General features: G+C 44.9%; 2 protein-coding genes across 5 annotated transcripts; one reads left to right on the top strand and one right to left on the bottom strand.

Moving 5' to 3' along the window:
- The first annotated feature begins 6,255 nt into the window (after positions 1-6,255).
- Positions 6,256-10,964, top strand: LOC119352616. 4 transcript variants are annotated; one of them, XM_037619184.1, is made up of 7 exons: positions 6,256-6,487; positions 8,617-8,855; positions 9,170-9,320; positions 9,439-9,560; positions 9,959-10,021; positions 10,153-10,242; positions 10,390-10,964. In XM_037619184.1, the coding sequence occupies exons 2-7, from the start codon at positions 8,661-8,663 to the stop codon at positions 10,465-10,467; spliced, it is 699 nt and encodes a 232-aa protein (XP_037475081.1). In that variant the 5' UTR covers positions 6,256-6,487; positions 8,617-8,660; the 3' UTR covers positions 10,468-10,964. The 4 variants fall into 4 exon arrangements, with proteins under 4 accessions (XP_037475081.1, XP_037475080.1, XP_037475082.1 ...); XM_037619183.1 differs by having other exon boundaries at positions 6,256-6,492; XM_037619185.1 differs by having other exon boundaries at positions 6,256-6,500; positions 8,620-8,855; positions 10,174-10,242.
- Positions 10,965-15,777: 4,813 nt separating this feature from the next.
- Positions 15,778-17,923, bottom strand: LOC119352615 (probable NAD(P)H-dependent oxidoreductase 1). The gene is made up of 2 exons (XM_037619181.1): positions 17,080-17,923; positions 15,778-16,257 (listed from the first exon to the last, which is right to left on the bottom strand). The coding sequence occupies exons 1-2, from the start codon at positions 17,839-17,841 to the stop codon at positions 16,030-16,032; spliced, it is 990 nt and encodes a 329-aa protein (XP_037475078.1). The 5' UTR covers positions 17,842-17,923; the 3' UTR covers positions 15,778-16,029.
- Positions 17,924-18,956: the final 1,033 nt, after the last annotated feature.

Raw genomic sequence — 18,956 nt, 5'->3', positions numbered from 1 at the left:
TTGCTTCAATTGGTATCTTTTGATTGCTTGATTGCTTGTTTCTCTCTTTGTTATGTCTTTGTGGCATATCATTCTTTTGCAATCTTTGGGCCTCAATATATTTTGTCTTCCTCCAAGTATTTACCGTTGGATATGTGTATTGCATTCCACTCTCTTGTTGAGAAATACACTATTTATGGAGGACCACATATTATATTGGCCTTCTAAGCTTTTCGCCCATTTTGGCAATCGATGCCAATGAGGGAGAAGTTTCAGAGAGTTCTGTGGAGAAGGTTAGAGAGTTATCTCCTCTTGCTTTGGTTTTGTTCCTTAGCATTTTCATCTCATACGCATGGTGATGCATCCTTAGCATTTTCATCTCATACGCATGGTGATGCATAATTCCTTATATAAACTCTCTTGAAAGTGATTGTCATCAATTACCAAAATGGGGGAGATTGAAAGGACATGCGGTGCCCCCATGTGTGGTTTTGGTAATTGATGACACTCTCTATGGACTAATGGTTGCATTGAGTTATATTTGAAGGATTTGTCCATAGGCGGATTGAAAGGACATGCGGTGCCCCCATGTGTGGTTTTGGTAGTTGATGACACTCTCTATGGACTAATGGTTGCATTGAGTTATATTTGAAGGATTTGTCCATAGGCTCTTCTTGAAGTCCATGTGTTGGTTTCAAGGAGTTTATGAGTTGATCAAGGTGCTATTAAGGAATTATCCAAAGATTGGTTATGTGAGTGTTGAGCTTATTGCAAGCATGTCTTGAAGAAGAAGATTGTGTGATCATTCATGTTTACCTTCAAGACATCATCCAAATGAAGAGAGTTCAAAAGATTCAAGGTTGATCAAGACTAAGTCAAGAGTGAATCAAGTTGATCAACTCACAAAGCGTAGAAGATGTACCGCGAGGGATCAAGTGATCCCATGGTATGGTAAGCATTGTCCATTGTGCTTTGTGTACTAACACATGGTCTATGTGAGAGTTCTATGTGGGGTTAGGTACGTGCTCATGGGCTTGCGTCAAGAGGAAGATATCACTCAACCCATGGAGGATGACATCAAATTAAGGTTGTGTTGTGCAAGTTCAAGTGGAGCATCATGAAGAAATCATGCTTGTAGCTTGCCATCCATTATGGTATCAATGGACTTGTGAAGATGTGCCAAAGAGTGGCTCACCCATAGTGGAGTATGGGGGAGCAATCAACTAGTCTTCATCGAGCGAATGCAATCAAGATAGGTGGTCCAACTTGAGGGAGTCAAGATCGTCATCATCTAGCTCAAGTGGACTTCGTGCAAGGCAAATGTTTGCCCTTGATAGGTTTTATATTTTACCGGTCTCATGGTGATAGTTTGGAGACCGGGTTATAGGATCGATAGCCGTACTATCAAGGGGGGCTCTCAAGTGAGTAGCTTGATCTTATCGTTCGTCAAGAGCTCAAACCATTGCATCCTTGCATCATGTTTCTTGGTTCTTGTTTGGTTCTCTTTGTGAGTCTTAGAGCTTATGGTCATCTTGATGACAAGCTTGAGTTCATCGAAAACGGAGTTTGCATGCGTCTTCTATGATGTTTTCGGTGTTGGAGGTTTTACCGGTCTTATATGAGGAAGGGTTCTCACCATTTTATTTTGGGCCTTTTCTCATTTGCTTCTTATTGGTATTTCTATCAAGATTGTGTTAGCCCTTGACGCTAGCTTTCCAACAAACTTGGTTTCGTCAAATTCGGAGTCCGTTTGCAGAAGTTGTGTCAGTTTTGGTGTCCTTAAAAGGGGCTGCTGCGGATGTAATTTTTTAGTACCGCTCTTGGGAGCGGTACTACCGCCTCTACTTCCGTGGCTACTTCCGGTCGGGACCAAAAACTCGTCACAAGTCCAGCGGTGGTAGGCACGGATGTAATTTTTTAGTACCGCTCGCAAGCAGTAGTACCGCTACCCTTAGCAGTAGTACCGCTACCCCTAGCGGTAGTACCGTGAGGTTAAGCAGTACTACCGCTCCGACGGTTCTTCTGGCTTTTTTGCCTCCTCGTTGTTGTGTTTCAAAGGGCTACTACCGCCCTAGCGGTAGTACCGCTTGGTGCGGGCTGTGAGCATAACGGTTGGATTTTCCCCACCTATAAAAGGAGGTCTTCTTCCCCAATGAACCTTATCCTTTGAGCTCGTGTTCTTCCCCATTGTTGACCTTCTTCGAGCTTGCTAACTCTCAATCCCTCCATGGATTCTTGCTAGTTTTTGAGGGAAAAGAGAGAGGAGATCTAGATCCACATTTCCACCAATCACTTTCTCTTCTATGTGAGGGGAACCCCTTGTATTAGATCTTTGAGTTCTTGGTGTTCTCCTTCTTGTTCTTCCTCTCATTTTCCTCCCTAGCATTAGTTGCTTCGTGGGATTTGAGAGAGAAAGACTTGGGCACTCCGTGTGCCCTTGCCATTGCATTTGGTGCATCAGTTTGAGTTCTCCACGTGATACGTGGAAGTTACAAGTTGAGAAGCTTATTACTCTTGGGTGCTTGGTACCCTTGAGTTTGTTCCTCTTGGGTGCTTGGGCGCCCTAGATGGTTGGTGGTGTTCGGAGCTCAATCATTGTGGTGTAAAGCTCCGGGCAAGCGTCGGGGTCTCCAATTAGGTTGTGGAGATCGCCCCGACCAATTTGACGGGTTTCGGTGACCGCCCTCAATGGTCCCTTAGTGGAATCACGGCATCTTGCATTGTGTGAGGGCGTGAGGGGATTATGGTGGCCCTAGTGACTTTTTGGGGAGCATTGTGCCTACACACCACTCCAAACGGAGATTAGCATCCGCATGGGTGTGAACTTCGGGATACATCATCGTCTCCCGTGCCTCGGTTATCTCTTACCCGAGCCCTTTACTTATGCACTTTACTCTATGATAGCCATATTGTTTCTTGTCATATATCATGCTATCACCTAGTAGTTTATCTTGTTTAGCATAAGTTGTTGATGCATGTGCAATGCAATGGGGATGGATGGATGCAGCGTAGTCAACCCCATTTGCTTTGGTTTGCTGCCCCCAAAACCAACCAACCAACCAAAAAGATGGATGGATGGATGCTGACTATACATTTACCTGCGCGCGCGCTAGAGTCCATGTGAGTGAGGGAGTGAGGGAGGGTGGTTAGGTGAGCAAATCCTGGGGCTTTTGTCTCAAAATTTGGTTGGTTTGTTTGTTTGAAGGGCCACCCCGCGAACCAAATGAAAACCCAAAACCCTCTAGTCGAGTCGCGCGGGAAAAGACGCCGACCCCCTGTCTTACCCCACCGCCACCGCCACGCGGGTCCCATAGTTGGCGGACCTGGCTGTCAGTGAGAGAAAGCTAGCATAGCAGTGGGTGGAGTGGAGATGGAAGGGCGCGTCGGACCTGTGACCCTGCGCCTCACGGACTTGAGCCACCAACAATAAACCGTCCCCTCCCGCCAGCCGAAATCTTTTCCCACCGGAACAGGTCGCCCACCCGCTCACTGACAAAGCGAGCCCGGGGACAGGCGTGGCCCGCGCGTCGGTCACGCTGGCCTACACTCCATGCAGGTGGATCGCGGGTTGCCGACAGCTGGGACGGGACGCGTGTCCCCACTCTTCCCTGCTACGGACCGGCTTGCTTGCTTTAATATCTCATCTCAGCTCGGCTCGGCTCGGCTCGGCTCGGCTTACCGGCTTGGCTTGCAGGGACAAGGGAGGAGCATGGATCGCACGCGAGCGGCATGTGCTGTGGGCCCCACCCCACCCCACCCCATCCCCAGATCTCAACCCTCCCTCTGTCATTCATTTCGTTACTAGTACGAGTACTAATAATACTCTACCACTATCTACAACTAGTGCTAAATCTTGCAATTATTTACTACTATATATACATATATTTATACACATGATTATATATACTCCTACACACACGCACGATGGGATCAATGACATTCATTTATACTTGTATTTGGCGTCACACTCCCTTTACGATTCTCAAGATTTTAACATATATACCACCATTTACATATGCTCGTCAAATGAAATGCACCCTCCTCGCCCACTTCCTATATTCTCACCCCTTCTCCAATACATAGACGAGTTTGGGGGAGAGAGAGAGAGAGAGAAGTGCGTGAAATCTTTCTGTACGAATTGTCGCAAAAAGGTTTTCGACAAGTTCAAGGTGTTGATTACGATAAGAGTTTCTCACTCGTATTTTTGCTTAAGTCTGTCCGAATCATGTTAGCAATTGCCGCATTTTATAAAATCTGCCAAGTGGATAAACAAAATTGCATTTCTTAATGGATTTATTAAAGAAGAGTTGTTGTCAATCCTAAAGGTGCTAACAAAATATGCAAGCTCCAGTGATCCATCTATGAACTGGTGCAAGCATCTCGGAGTTGGAATATACGCTTTGATAAGTTGATCAAAGCATATAGTTTTATACAGACTTGCGGTGAAGCATGTATTTACAAGAAAGTGAGTGGGAGCATTACAGCATTTCTGATAAGTATATGTGAATGACATATTGTTGATCGAAGATAATGTAGAATTATTCTGCAAAGCATAAAGGAATGTTTGAAAGGAGTTTTTCAAAGAAAGACCTCGGTGAAGCTGCTTACATATTGAGCATCAAGATCTATGGAGATAGATCAAGACGCTTGATAAGTTTTTCAATGAGTACATACCTTGACAAGATTTTGAAGTAGTTCAAAATGGAACAGTCAAAGAAGGAGTTCTTGTCTGTGTTACAAGGTGTGAAGTTGAGTAAGACTCAAAACCCGACCACTGCAGAAGATAGAGAGAGAATGAAAGTCATTCCCTATGCCTCAGCCATAGGTTCTATAAAGTATGTCATGATGTGTACCAGACCTATTGTATACCCTGCCCTGAGTTTGGCAAAGGAGTACAATAGTGATCTAGGAGTAGATCACTAGACATTGGTCAAAATTATCCTTAGTGGAATAAGGATATGTTTCTCGATTATGGAAGTGACAAAAGGTTCGTCGTAAAGGGTTACGTCGATGCAACTTTTGACACTGATCCAGATGACTCTAAATCTCAATCTGGATACACATTGAAAGTGGGAGCAATTAGCTAGAGTAGCTCTGTGCAGAGCATTGTTGACATAGAAATTTACAAAATACTTACGGATCTGAATGTGGCAGACCCGTTGACTAAACTTCTCTCACAAGCAAAACATGATCACACCTCAGTACTCTTTGGGTGTTAATCACATAGCGATGTGAACTAGATTATTGACTCTAGTAAACCCTTTGGGTGTCGGTCACATGTCGATGTGAACTATGGGTGTTAATCACATGGTGATGTGAACTATTGGTATTAAATCACATGGCGATGTGAACTAGATTATTGACTCTAGTGCAAGTGGAAGACTGAAGGAAATATGCCCTAGAGGCAATAATAAAGTTATTATTTATTTCCTTATATCATGATAAATGTTTATTATTCATGCTAGAATTATATTAACCAGAAACATAATACATGTGTGAATACATAGACAAACAGTATGTCACTAGTATGCCTCTACTTGACTAGCTCGTTGAATCAAAGATGGTTAAGTTTCCTAGCCATAGACATGAGTTTTCATTTGATTAACGAGGTCACATCATTAGAGAATGATGTGATTGACTTGACCCATTCCGTTAGCATAGCACTTGATCGTTTAGTTTGTTGCTATTGCTTTCTTCATGACTTATACATGTTCCTATGACTATGAGATTATGCAATTCCCGTTTATCGGAGGAACACTTTGTGTGCTACCAAACGTCACAACGTAACTGGGTGATTATAAAGGTGCTCTACAGGTGTCTCCGAAGGTACTTGTTGGGTTGGCGTATTGGGTGGGTCGAGGATGTCGGAGTTGTACATGGCCCTGATTTGCGAAAAATGAGAGGTGCGGACGGACGTTTACGGTATGACGGGTTGGATGGCAAAACCCATAGTGGAGAGGTAGGTGTGGATTGGATGGGATTGTACGTGTAGAAGGAGGAAGCAAGAAGACGGTCCCCTATCGGGAGGGAAGGGAAGGGAAGGCAGTCCGGAGGAAAGGTGGATAGGAGGAGGATTGGCAGGAGAAGCAGCATGAATGAGCACGTCAGCGATCACATCAAGGCATGGCCATTCATTCGCAAAAAAAAAGAGGCAAAGCGAAGCCGAGCCGAGCCGGTGGACAGGAGACGAGCCGATGACGCCAGCCAGGCAGCGTTGAAGCCGGCTGAAAGTGAGTGTATGTATGCGGGCTCGGGCTGTGCAGTGCAGTTGGAAAGCATTCACTCTCTGCAAAATTGGATCTTCACTTCATCACATCCTCTGCATTCCCTCCCTTTAGATCGATCGATCCGCGCAATTGGATTGGATTGGATTGGCATCCGCAGAGAATTGCGCTCCTCTCCGATCCGATCCACGCAGTCGCAATTGCAATTGCAATTGCAATTGGAGGGAGCCGTCCGTCCTGGATCGCCGGCCGGCCATTGCTCAACTGGATCCGCCCCAGCAGAGCAGAGCAGAGCAGGTGAGACCTCCTCCTCTTGATCCGCCAGCATTCTTTTCTTTTCTTTTCTTGTTTCTTTCTTTCTTTCTTTCGATGGATCTTTCTACTTTCTTTCTCTGGACCGGATCGCTCCAATTGCTGCTTTGCTTCCTTTCTGTTTGGATGGATCGAGAATTGTGGTTTGGTTTGGGGTTTAGCAAAGGAATGCTCAATTCGCATCAAGAAAAGAAAAGAAAAGAAAAGAAAAGAAAAGAAAAAGGATTTTGTTCAATTTAGATCCATCTGGTCTGGATGGATTCCTCCCTCCCTCGCATTCATCTGCTGCTCCCACTACCTAGTAGAGCCTAGCTAGCTACCTACCTAACTGGATCAGCAACCAATTCTTTCTTTCTTTCTTTCTTTCTTTCTTTCTTTCTTTCTTTGGATCACCGAGGCCCAGCATTCAATTCAATTCAATTCAATTCAATCAATTTAATTCATTCCCTCCCTCCTGGATCAGACCAGATCAGATCAAATCCGCTCCTTTCTTTCTTTCTTTACATATATACACTCCATGCCACTAGAGCAGAGTACTGCAGTGAGGTTCTATCCTATCCTACTATAGGAGTAGTGGATTTCGCTCACACCAACTTTATATTGTTAGCAGCATGTCTATCCGTCTATCTTGAATATCCGTGTTTGCAATCTACAATTCGATTTGCACCACACAACTTCACTTCACCAGTTGATGCCCTCCATCTTTTACACTGTATACTAGTACATTTCATTTCATACTGTAATGTAAGCAGCAGCAGCAGATTCCAATTTCGATGCAATACTAGTACTACTAGTACAAGATGCAACTGTAGACTCACTATGCATGCAGATGCAGTCTGTGCGTGTGTGTGTGCCATCACTCGCTTTAATTGCCAATTTACTCTGCAAAATTGAATTTAATACTATAGTTGCTTCCAATCCAATCCAATCCAATCCAATCCATTGAGTGTAAGTAAATTCGTGCTTAGTAGATTCAGGCAGGATCCATAACTACTGTCCTGTCCATCAGAGAGAAGCTAGCAATCGGATCCTATTCCATCCATCCATCCATCGGGATTTATTTACTGCTTGGCTTGGCTTGGCTTCACATCACATGCTACTTGCTACTGCCCCAGCAAGCAGCTAGTCTAGTCTAGTGTAGTAAGTAGTATACGTACATTGGTAGACAGACACATCGCTTTCAGGATTGCTACCCCAGCAAGCAAGCAAGCAAGCAACAGGCATGCAGGCAGGCAATTCATACTGTATGATGCAGCTGGCTGGCTCCATGGCTGCCTGGTGGGTCCTGGCAGCAAGTTAGTACGTAGCGCCTTTGCCGGTTCATCGCCATCACGGTGGTCAGTGGATGATTGCTGTCAATCCGTTTGCAAATCTCCTCTCCTCCCCTCTCATCACAGATTTACATGGATGCCCAGATCCGGATCAAATTTGCTTGCATGGACGCGTCACATCACCTCCATCACTTTTTCAAGCCGATCCGCGTCGAATTTCTCGGCCCAAATGATTGTGAATTGTCTAGTGTTATTACGACTAAAATGGTATTACCTCTGTTCCTAAATATACAAGTCTTTTTAGAGATTTCACTGTGAACTACATACGGAGTAAAATGAATGAATCTACACTCTAAAACGTGTCTACATACATCCGTATATAGTCTATAGTGGAATCTCTAGAAAGACTTATATTTAGGAACGGGGGAGTAGTAGATAAAATTTGGATCGTGCGCCGAATTCCTCTTTCTCATGATCACTCCATGAATGAATTACCCTACCCAGTGCTGCTGCTGTGTTATAAAGTGTTTCTTTTTTTTTGAAGGAAATTATAAAGTGTTTCTTGCTGCCACTAACTCTTCATCTAACTGCATCAACTCTTCAGTGTTCACTACTCCTCTGAATATCACCTGTTTCACTCTTGCACTCTGCTATAATAATTAATCCTCTGAATATCCATGCACTCTGCTCTGAATCTTGAGCTGATTTTGGCAACTTTTGGGTTCGTTCATGGTGCTGTCTACTGTATTGCTGTTGAGAGTTAACTGATACCATATTCCTTATGTTGAGCTGGCTGTGTGTGTGTATTGATTGGTTGAATTTGGTTGTTTCAGTTTCAGCAGGCAGGGAGGCGGCATCAGGCCGGTGAAGCAGTATGATGATGGGGACCGATGTGTGTTCTTCGCGGATGCTGTCGCTGCCCCGTTACGAGAGCGGCGACGAGGAGCTCACCGTGCTGCCCAGGCACACCAAGGTTGTCGTCACCGGTAACAACCGAACAAAGTCCGTGCTGGTCGGCCTGCAGGGTGTGGTCAAGAAGGCTGTTGGCCTTGGAGGATGGCACTGGCTGGTCAGGCTCCCTTCCTTCCTTCCTTCCTTCCTTTCAATTTTTATTTATTCAGGCATCCCACTGAAACTCTGCTTAGCTAGTGGCTGTTGCTTTATATTGATAGATATTGATTGACAATTGCAATGGAGTGAAAGGAATCATGTGTCCCTTTTGACTTCACTTTTCTTTGCACAAAGTAGCTAGTCAAGCAAGCAATTTCAAAGTTGAAGATGCATATATATAAATAAAGCTATAATAAAAGCATTATAAGTAGAAACCAACATCCATCCAAATATGGTATCCCTGAGATATTATTATCCTATTGGAAAAAGCAGGTTCTCAAGAATGGTGTGGAGGTGAAGTTGCAGAGGAATGCCCTCAGTGTCTTGGAAGCTCCGACTGGCAACGAGGACGATGATGAGATCGACGGCGGTAACAACTCGTTCTGCGGCAGCTTTCACATGGGAGACAAAGACATGAACTACTGTAAGACCATTTATTATGCCATCATTCAAAATGTTTGTAGCCAGAATGCATTCTATAAACTGTCTGTCTATCAGTGAAAAAAAACTGAATGTTCCCTTGTTGTGTGTTTTGCTCACAGCAAGCATCGAGTACCAGAAGCCAACAAAGCCAAGGGTCCGGCACACAAGGCCATGGTCTTCCTGCACGACGACGTCCAGCAGCCGGGCCAACAACCTTCACTCGACTTCGAAGCTGCGAGCGGTAATTAATCACTGTCCCTGTCCCAGCAAGTAATCACGACATGACAAGTAATTTGCGTCTGATCTGAGAGATGAGTTTGGGCCATATATAATACTTAAATAGTATGATGAAAGGCGTGTGATCATCTCATCCTGCTGTGCTGGCTGGGATAATCACATGGCAATGGGCCATGGTTGGTTAGGCAGGAGTGTGGTCAAGTCGTTCTCACTGTCATTGCTTTTTTGCTAAACAAACTCGTGACTAATTTGTTGACAAGGCAAATAGATAATTTGATTCTTGGTGTATTTCAGTATCTTGTCTGTCTGTCTGTCTGTCTCATGGGGACCTAATTGAGTGTAGGGTGAGAGTTGCGCTGATTGGTGTTGTGATATTTGTTGTTGTTGTTGTTGTTGTTGCAGAGAGTGAACCTGACAAAGCTTGGAACACCCACACTATGGAGATACTGGAAGCACTTCAACCTTGTAAGCACTCCTGTCCTATCCCATCATCCCATGTAGTAGAGCAGAGTAGAGTAATCCTTGAGCAGCAAACAATAGAATAGAATAGAATCCATGCTAAGCTTTCGATTCATTCCTGACATGATAAATTACAGGGTGGTGAAAAATGTGTGCAGGTGAGCATGAACCCGACTCCATCAGAGGAGCAGCTGTTCCATGGGGTCCAGCAGCATTTCCAGTCCCAGGTACAAACATACATACATACATACATTTTGTCTCAAACTTTGCATCCACCACTAGTAACTGAGAAGACTTGAGATGAGGAAGAAGAAGAATGTAATCATGTGTGTATTCCTTTGTCCCCTCCAAATGCTGAAACAACAAACAAGCAGCAATTGGATGAGTTGCAGGTGATCTTGGGGTTCATCCAGACGGCAAAGAGGCTCAAGACCCTGTACAAGAACAACTAGCCCAGCCCTCCTTCCTCAGATGCATACATACATATGCTTCACCTTCACCAGTGGTTTCAGTTGCTTGCTGTTAGTAGAGAGAGAGAGAGAGGTTAGATGATGCATCATGTGGTTAAGTAAGTAAGTTATTAATGTTAGTCTCCTCCTTGGGAATGAAGCAAGTTGTGAACAGAGAGGGATTTGTACTGGCACATTTGATCAGTACAAATTCTTCAGTAGCTTCTTCTTCTTCCTCTTCTTCTTCTTCTTCTTCTTACTCCTTGTAATGATGAGAGAGAGAGAGCGCGCTCAAAAATGATGGATGCTGAATCATGTAACCCCTTGCTGCTGCTGCTGCTGCTGCTGTTTGTTATAACTGACCACCAAACCAAACCAATCTCAGTTATTTGGAGAGATACTAAATACTAGCAAGTATTATACTAATTAGTTAATGTGAAGAAGGTACTCTATGGATGGATGGATGAATGAATGAATTATATATATATGCCTCCTTTTTATTTGGTGAGTCAGCATTTTCACATCCTCTTGTTTTTCTACTAGTAGTATTTCAAAATTGATTCATTCCTCTATCTAGAAGAAGAAGAAGAAGAAGAAGAAGAAGATATCTTTGGTGTCTGCAAGGAGATCTGGACGTGTTACTATTTTTTTTTCTTTTTTAATCTAGATCTACTACCAGTAGTAGTATAGTAAGCAGCTCTCTTTTTCTTTGGCCACCCCTCCCCTCAAAAGATGGGATGGTGTGCTGTCCTGGAATTCCGTGCCTTGGCTGCTCAATGAATGAATGAACCTGGTGTACCATGGGCCACATGTCATGTACTTGTGCCTGCTCTGCATGCGGACCCAAGAGCAAGTGTAGTACTCCCTTCATTTCAAAATATAGTGCAACTTTGACGACCGGCATAATTTTTGCTTTTGTCGCAGTCGGTCTCGTTGGTTAAATTTATGGTTAAAATTGAATTTTAGAAAGTTAAAGCATGGGAATAGAGAAAATACTATATTTTAGAATGAAGGAAGTATGAATATGATGCATGCACCTGGATAGGCCCATCCATCCATTGACCCACCGTGCTGTGCAGCGACCATTGCTGTTCAAGATGGGTGGACCGGGCGCACTGGACCAACAGAGACACCATTGCATGATTCTATCTGCTCCTATATAAAAAGAGACATGGGTGATTGTGGCGCACGGTGGAGCAGGAGCATGCGTGCGCCTCGGGCAGTGTGCGTGCAGGATAACAAATAAAGAGAAGAAAAAAAACATGATGATAAAGTGGGATACGAGTACTACTAAGGGCCTCATTCATAGGATTTTGAAAGCGCAGGAACAGGAAAAGTGTAGGGTTGGAGTGGCATGCTCATTTGAATCCTATAGAATTAGCAATGATTGTTTGATGCCACGGGAAAAACAAAAGAATTGTAAAAAAAGGTTGGAGTGGATGTTAAATTTCCTATGAAATGTAGTACAAAAGATTCCATAGGAAAAATTCCTATGGAATCCAATCCTATGAATCAAAGGACCAACATAGAAAAAAATTCTAAGGATTTCAATCCTCCAGAAATTCTATAAAATTCCTTTGAATCAAAGAAGCCCTAACCTCTGCCTAGTTGCTCAAACTTGGTTTTCTACCAATTCCAAGCCCATTTGCTTTAAAAACCAATCAATGTCTTTTTATGTATTCTTCTCTCCTTTTTTTTACACAATTTCAAAGGATTCCTACCAACAGGTCAGGGCATCTCCAATCCAAAGTGGACCCCCAAATTGCCCGCAATCAACAGGTCGGATTAAGCGGTTAGGACACACTTTAATTTGCCATCCAAAGCCACCCCGAATCTGCCCGCGGACACGTCTGGTTATATCAAGTCTCACAAACCGGAAGCAAAGTAGGGGGCTTCGCGGGAGTCCGGATCAAGCAACGTACGACTTCGACGCCACAGGTCCACCCAGAACCACACCCCCCATCTCCGTCCGTTCCCTCTTTCTTTGCATCCACTTCCTCCACCGCCTGCCCGCTTTGCCTACTCCACCATTTCACACCTCTCGTCTGTCTACCGCACGGGTACCATCAACCAGTGGCGGACCTAGCGTGTGTGCATGGTGTGCCGTGGCACACCCAGAGTTTGTGAGAAAAATTTATACCATATAATATTTTAGCCCATTTTAACTAAGCCAGCCAGCCAGGCCCAACTGCCATCACGTGAGCGACTCGGACAGAGCGAGCGAGCGAGAGAGATAGGCAGAGCGGCACGATCTAATGGCCTAATCCCCTCGCGCTCGGCCGCTGCCCAACCAGGACGCGCCGCCGCTCGGCGCTCACCGCCTCACCCACTCGGCCGTTGCTGTTCCCCTTCGAAATCGAAGCAGCGCCGGCCACCGGAGCTCCTTCCGTTTGGCGAGAACAGCTAGCAAGCAGCAAGCGCCGCGACCCGCGAGCCGCCGACCCGTCGACCCGGACCAGAGGGCCGCCGCCGCCCCGGAGGAGCTCTTTCCGCCCGCGCCTCCCGTCCCGACGGCCGACGCCCTCGACCCCTCGTATCCTCTCCTCCGGTCCTCCACCGCTCGGCCTTTGCTTGATTCGATTCAGGTGAGATACTGTACTGGTACTGCCTCATGTTCTTTTTTGCCCAATACTGAAATGCAGAAATGTCTCGTCACTGCCTATATAACGAACAAACTGCACTGTCCAGTATGTAGTAATGTTTGCTGCACTGTTTGTTGATGTTCTTAAACATTCAAAAAGACCATTTAAAACTCGTTGAACCTGTCCAGTTTTCAGCTAGTAAACTGTAAACATAACCATTGATGATGCTTATTTGTGTTGTTCTTTTTGTTGTAATTGTACAACCGAAGATGAAGAGGAATGGTAACATTAAGTCCTTTTTTCAGAATTATGAGGCTGCTAAAAGAAGGAAGGTTGCAGCCGAAGAGTAGCCTGAATATGAAGATATAGTGTCAAATATTGAAGATGAAGCAGTCCTTCCTCAACCTCTAGTCCATTATGCAGAGATTGAAGTTGATATTGAAGATGGAGCATGTTGCAACAAAGAAGCATGTTCTTTATGATTTGGTCTACTTACTCATCAAATTGATATTGATTTTACCGGTGGCAACGGCGAGTGTTGAAAGAGTGTTTTCAGCAATGAATCTAGTGAAAAATAAGTTGAGGACTACTATGAGTGATAATCGCTTGAATGATTGCTTGGTGATATTTATTGAACGAGATGTGTTCATGGAAGTAAGCGAAGATGCCATAGTTGATGCTTTCATGGCAGTGCAAAAACATAGAGTTACCTAGTGATGTAATTTTCTACTTGTTCTTTTTTCATATAAGACTACTCGTATTGTAATTGAGCACATTTGAGATATATTTTGTGAACTAAATTGTTGTGAGATTTGCATTAAGCTACTCATGTTATTATTTTGCCATATTTTGTCTGACACATGGATTAGGTGAGGAATTTTTTTTAAAGTGTGCACACCCTTCATTTTTTTCCTGGGTATGCCACTGCCATCAACCCTCGCGAATGCCATCCGTGGGGGTGATCACGCATGGCAAGTGTTCGGTGAAATGCTGGTGCTACAATTTTGACAATTTTTCCTTCTTCTTTGAAGCACTGGATACAAACACTCCTCATCTGATGAGGAGGATATAGTATGCGGATGAAAGGCGATATGATGATGCAGGAGTCCTTGCAGACACGAAGCATGCAGAAGAGCATGTTCTCAATTTCAAGGAATCGACCAAGGGTCATCGAGTGTTGAACTAGAACAGGACACACGGGGGCATTTTGACGTTGATGGATGACTGTACTTTTGCCCCGATGCCCTATTTGTGAACAACTTTCGCCGGCGCTTTCGGATGGGCAAAAACGGTGACGGCCGATGCCGTGAGCCAAAGCAAAGGTGGAGATAGCGGCAGTCCTCATGTTGGTGCGGCTGGAGGGCGTGACGACGAGGATTGATGTGTGCCGCCGAACACCCCGTGAACGACCTCCTCTTGAAGCAACACGAGAGAGCATGTTGTGTCCATGTCCGATGGCTGTTGTGTTGCACCAGCACCACCGTACGAATGTCCCGGCGCAAACCGTCCACAAAACGAGCAAGGAAGAAATATGGGTGAATAGAATCGGAGTAAGGCGTGAAATGATCATTACCTCAAATTTCTCTATGTAATTGATGAAAGTAGTGGTTTGGCGAATAGTATAGAATTGCCGGATTAGCAGCTGATGCGGATCGCATCCAAAACGAGTGCAGAGTAAGGAAGCAAATGAGGAAACTTTTTTTTTCCTGAATTGGCTGTAACCAAATGGGTGAAAAAATTGAGAGATGCCCAAAACGAAAACGATTGATTGATGGGTCACAAACATTTTGAAATAGTAGTGTTTGCAAAGAGTTGTCCAGAGGTGCGGATTTTCACCAACAGGCACCGAGAAAACAAGAGGTGGCTGTAGAAAGGAGTATGGGATTGGAGCTGACCCGCAGGCAGCGTGGTAGATGTACGTACATCACCGTGGTTGGACTTGGACGTCAGCTCAGATACATGCTGTACAAATGATCAACAAACACAAAGCACACGACCTTGATGACCAGACCATACATGAAGAAAATACTCCATCACGACAGTTTATACTCCCTACGTATCTAATATAAGTGTTTCTAGAGAATCTAATATGAACTACATACCACTGGCGGAGATTACTGCAAGTATGAGATTAGCCAAAACAATGAAGAAAATTTACTATTCGAGGATTAGATAGCCCTCTTAGTTGTTCATGTTTTGACTTTCTGAGATTCCTGCCTAGCTCCGCCACTGCTATGTACGGATATATGTAGACATATTTTAGAATGTAGATTCACTTATTTTGTTTCGTATGTAGTCCGCATTGCTCTCAAATAGCATATACATATATGTTAAAAATAAAAAAAAGGTCACCGTACGAGATTGATGTGCTTGACACGATTGCCAATCTCTAGTCTAGCATTGCAGCGAGATTACATACAGTTTGGTCCACCACGGGTTTTGTTCGTAAATGGGATCTTTTTTAATGTTGCTGTTTATTTCAAGGGTCTCTCTCTCTCTGTTTTAATTAACGCACACAAAATAGAACACATTAATATAACACGACGAGGTTGTTCTGAAAAAAAAGGCTAAAAAAAAGGATCACACATAATGTTAACGCGTGAAAAAACAGAAAGAAGAGACAAACATCACCAAGACCCGCCCGGCTATGAAAAGTTTAATACTACTACTAGTACATACGTAAAAGGTTTTTTTTTTGAAGTTCGTAAAAAGTTGTTTTGACAGGACGACGACCGTTCATTAAAATGGTATTGCAATATTTGAATAGTAATCACAAATAGATACATATATTATCATATCTCAACATCCCCCAGCTCCTAAGAAGTGGACAAGCGAGGCAATGCTTGATCACTAATCGCAAAATAGATACTACTTCCTTTGTACCAGAATACTTGTTGTTGAGGAAACTCGTACTAGTTTTTGCCCAATTACAAGTATTTTGGTACAGAGGGTGTAGACATATTGGAGTGGAGTGATCATTCATTCATATCTCGCCGTCCCACAGCTCCTCGAGTGATTTGTAAGGTCCGTCAGGCGACACAAAGTAGTCCCCCTGGCACGCCCTTTTTTGCGGTATCGTGGCGATCATCGCTTTGTCCTCATCGCTCAGCTCCCAATCAACAAAGATGTCCATGTTGTGCTTGAGCCTCTCCTTGTTGAAGCTCCTGGCCACAAAGCACACGCCCTGCTCGTACACCCACCTCAACGCCACCTGTACGCACATACACATCATCGTCATCATGATCGACAAGACGTCTTCATTGATAACGATTATTTCTGTCTGTCTGTCTGTCTCTCTCTCTCTCTCTCTCTCTCTCTCTCTTTGTACAATTCCAAACTAAGAAAACATACATAAGAATTTGAGTTTCATTGGTAGTACTATATAAAGCTTCTTTTACTACAAATATTACTAGTACTCCCTCCGGTCATTTTTAGTCTGCATATAAGTTTTGTTTGAAGTCAAACTATCTCTATTTTGACCAAACTTTTAGAAAAATATATTAACATTCATAATGCTAAATCATTATTTTTAGATTCATTATGAAATGTAGTTTCATACACTATACATTTGGTATTGTACATATTGATATTTTTTTAATATAAATTTGGTCAAACTTTACAAACTTTGACTTGGCGAAAATCTAATATGCGAAGTACTAAAAAGGACCGGAGGGAGGGAGTATATTGGTAGTAATTTTTGCTGGACTTGGATTCATAATAATCCTCTGTTTTGGTTGTGAATGATTTATGTTGAGACATATGAAATGCATGCTTCATGTCTTTAATTTGTTGGTGGTTATGTTGATTCTCATATGGAACTTGTGAGTTAGACATACATCCCTAATGCTAATGCATGCATGCATGCATGCACATCTTTCTGATGCGTGCTATATAGGATCAACTCGAACAGTCTGACAGCAAAAGCTGATTTCATTTCAGAAACTAATTAGTGTGATGATATGAGAAATTTATTTCTATATTTATCTGTGATTTTATTTAGCAAAAAAGAAAAGAAAAGAAAAGAGATTACTACCTGGGCCACGGTCTTGGCTTTGGCGGCGGCGACGTGGTGCATGACGCCGCTGTGCATGACGGCGTCCGAGCCCCAGGAGGCGCCGTACGCGCCCAGCGGCGAGTAGGCGGCCACGACCACGCCGTGCCTCGCGCACACCTCCCGCACCTTCTCCTGCCTCCACCCCACGTTCAGCTCCACCTGGTTCACGGCCGGCGCCACCGCGGCGAGCGCCAGCAGCCGCTCCATCTTGGCGGCCGAGAAGTTGCTGACGCCGACGGAGCGCGCCAGGCCCAGGCGGTGGCACTCCTCCATGCCGCGCCACACGCCCTCCATGTCGAATTCCGTGTGCGTGCTCTTGTCCGCGGGGTTGTCGCCGGCGACGGGCCAGTGGACGAGGAAGAGGTCCAGGTAGTCGACGCCGAGGCGGCCCAGGGACTCGCGCAGCGCCGGCACGACGCGGCCCGGGCGCGCGTCGGGGATCCCGAGCTTGGAGGTGACGAAGAGGTCCTCGCGCGAGGAGATCCCGCCGGCGCCTGAGCGGACGGCCTCGGCAACGGCAACGCCCACGGCCGGCTCGGTGCCGTACATGGCGGCCGTGTCGAGGTGGCGGTAGCCGAGGCGGACGGCGTGAACGATGGTGTCCGGCAGGTCGGCGGGCGCGCGCGAGGAGCCGGTGCCGAAGCCCAGCACCGGCATGGCGTGGCCCGTGTTCAGGGTCACGCACGGGATCGGCACGGCGGCGTGCTGGAGCTGGAGGTCGTCGTCGCCGGCTGCGGCCATGGTTGTTGGGACTTGGGAGTTTGGATTTGGGTGAGGATTGGGTTGGAGTTGGAGTTGGGCGTTTGGTTTGACTTGACCGGCCGGCTGCGTGAATGCTGTCCCTTTAAATAGCGCTCGTGCGTAAGATAGAGTATGCGTGAATGATCTTCTCTCTTGCTTGGGAGACAAGATGCTCGTTTTGTTTTGTTTCCGCTTTTCAAAGTCAAAGTCTAAGGGATCCTATCACTTTCGATTCTCTACGAGTTTTTAAAATTCACAACTCCTTGTTACGACTTAGAACTTTTATTTCATTTTAAAAATATCTTTTCAGGCATTTCAATCTCTCAAACTCCCTTTCTCATTTTTTAGCCTCTCCGACTCTATGTCCGACACCAACATATGCCCCCCCTTCTACTCTCTTGTGTCACTATCGGTTCTCCTCCAACTCCTCTTCGACACTGGCATATGTCCAAGCTCCTCCATGTTGTATGACAGCGTGCAACACCGGCCCTCGGGCCACTACGCGGCGGGGATCTGCGCGCCCTTGCACGGGTGCGTGAGTGTGGCTCGGCACCCTCAACACCACGGAGGAGGAGGCGCATCCTCACGATAGTAATGCGCTCCGCTACTTCAGGAGCAAGGTGGTCCACAATTTTCCCGACTAGCTAGAAGATGAAGCATCACCGTTCGTTGAGTGACACCATGCGAGGAATGAAAAACCCTAACTTAAATGGACCTCCTACGTACTTGGTGACCTGTGCACCAGATAAAGAGGAATCGAGCACCCCAGCTCCCTACGCACCCGTTTTTGGGCCAGCCCATGTGCGGAATTTGAATGTTTTTCACTAATTCAAAATATGTTCATGACTTTTTTTCATAAATTCAAAATATGTTTACGAATTTTCACAATTGCTCCCAAATTTCAAAAGAAGTTCATCGATTCCAAAAAATGTCATAAATTTGAAATAATGTTTTTATTAGAATCAAAAATATTCATGAATTTCAAAAATTATTCCACAAATTGAAAAAATGTCTGTCGATTCAGAAAAACTATTCGCCAACCGCGCTTGGATCGGTGACATTTACGGTGGCCTGGGCCGATGGCCATGGTGAAATTATGTCGACATCTGGCGTCA

Source organism: Triticum dicoccoides, chromosome 2A (genome assembly GCF_002162155.2).
Source record: "Triticum dicoccoides isolate Atlit2015 ecotype Zavitan chromosome 2A, WEW_v2.0, whole genome shotgun sequence".
Classification (NCBI taxonomy): Eukaryota; Viridiplantae; Streptophyta; class Magnoliopsida; order Poales; family Poaceae; genus Triticum; species Triticum dicoccoides.
The sequence above is the reverse complement of the archived record's forward strand: the minus strand, read 5'-3'. Positions and strand labels throughout refer to the sequence as shown.

Excerpts from the sequence above, each read along its gene's own strand:
- LOC119352616 (XM_037619184.1), top strand. The coding sequence starts at position 8,661 with ATGATGATGGGGACCGATGTGTGTTCTTCGCGGATGCTGTCGCTGCCC. Across the intron at positions 8,856-9,169 it reads TTGGAGGATGGCACTGGCTG|GTTCTCAAGAATGGTGTGGA; the intron begins GTCAGGCTCCCT and ends TGGAAAAAGCAG. Across the intron at positions 9,321-9,438 it reads AGACAAAGACATGAACTACT|CAAGCATCGAGTACCAGAAG; the intron begins GTAAGACCATTT and ends TTTTGCTCACAG.
- LOC119352615 (XM_037619181.1), bottom strand. The coding sequence starts at position 17,841 with ATGGCCGCAGCCGGCGACGACGACCTCCAGCTCCAGCACGCCGCCGTG. Across the intron at positions 16,258-17,079 it reads AAGCCAAGACCGTGGCCCAG|GTGGCGTTGAGGTGGGTGTA; the intron begins GTAGTAATCTCT and ends ATGTGCGTACAG.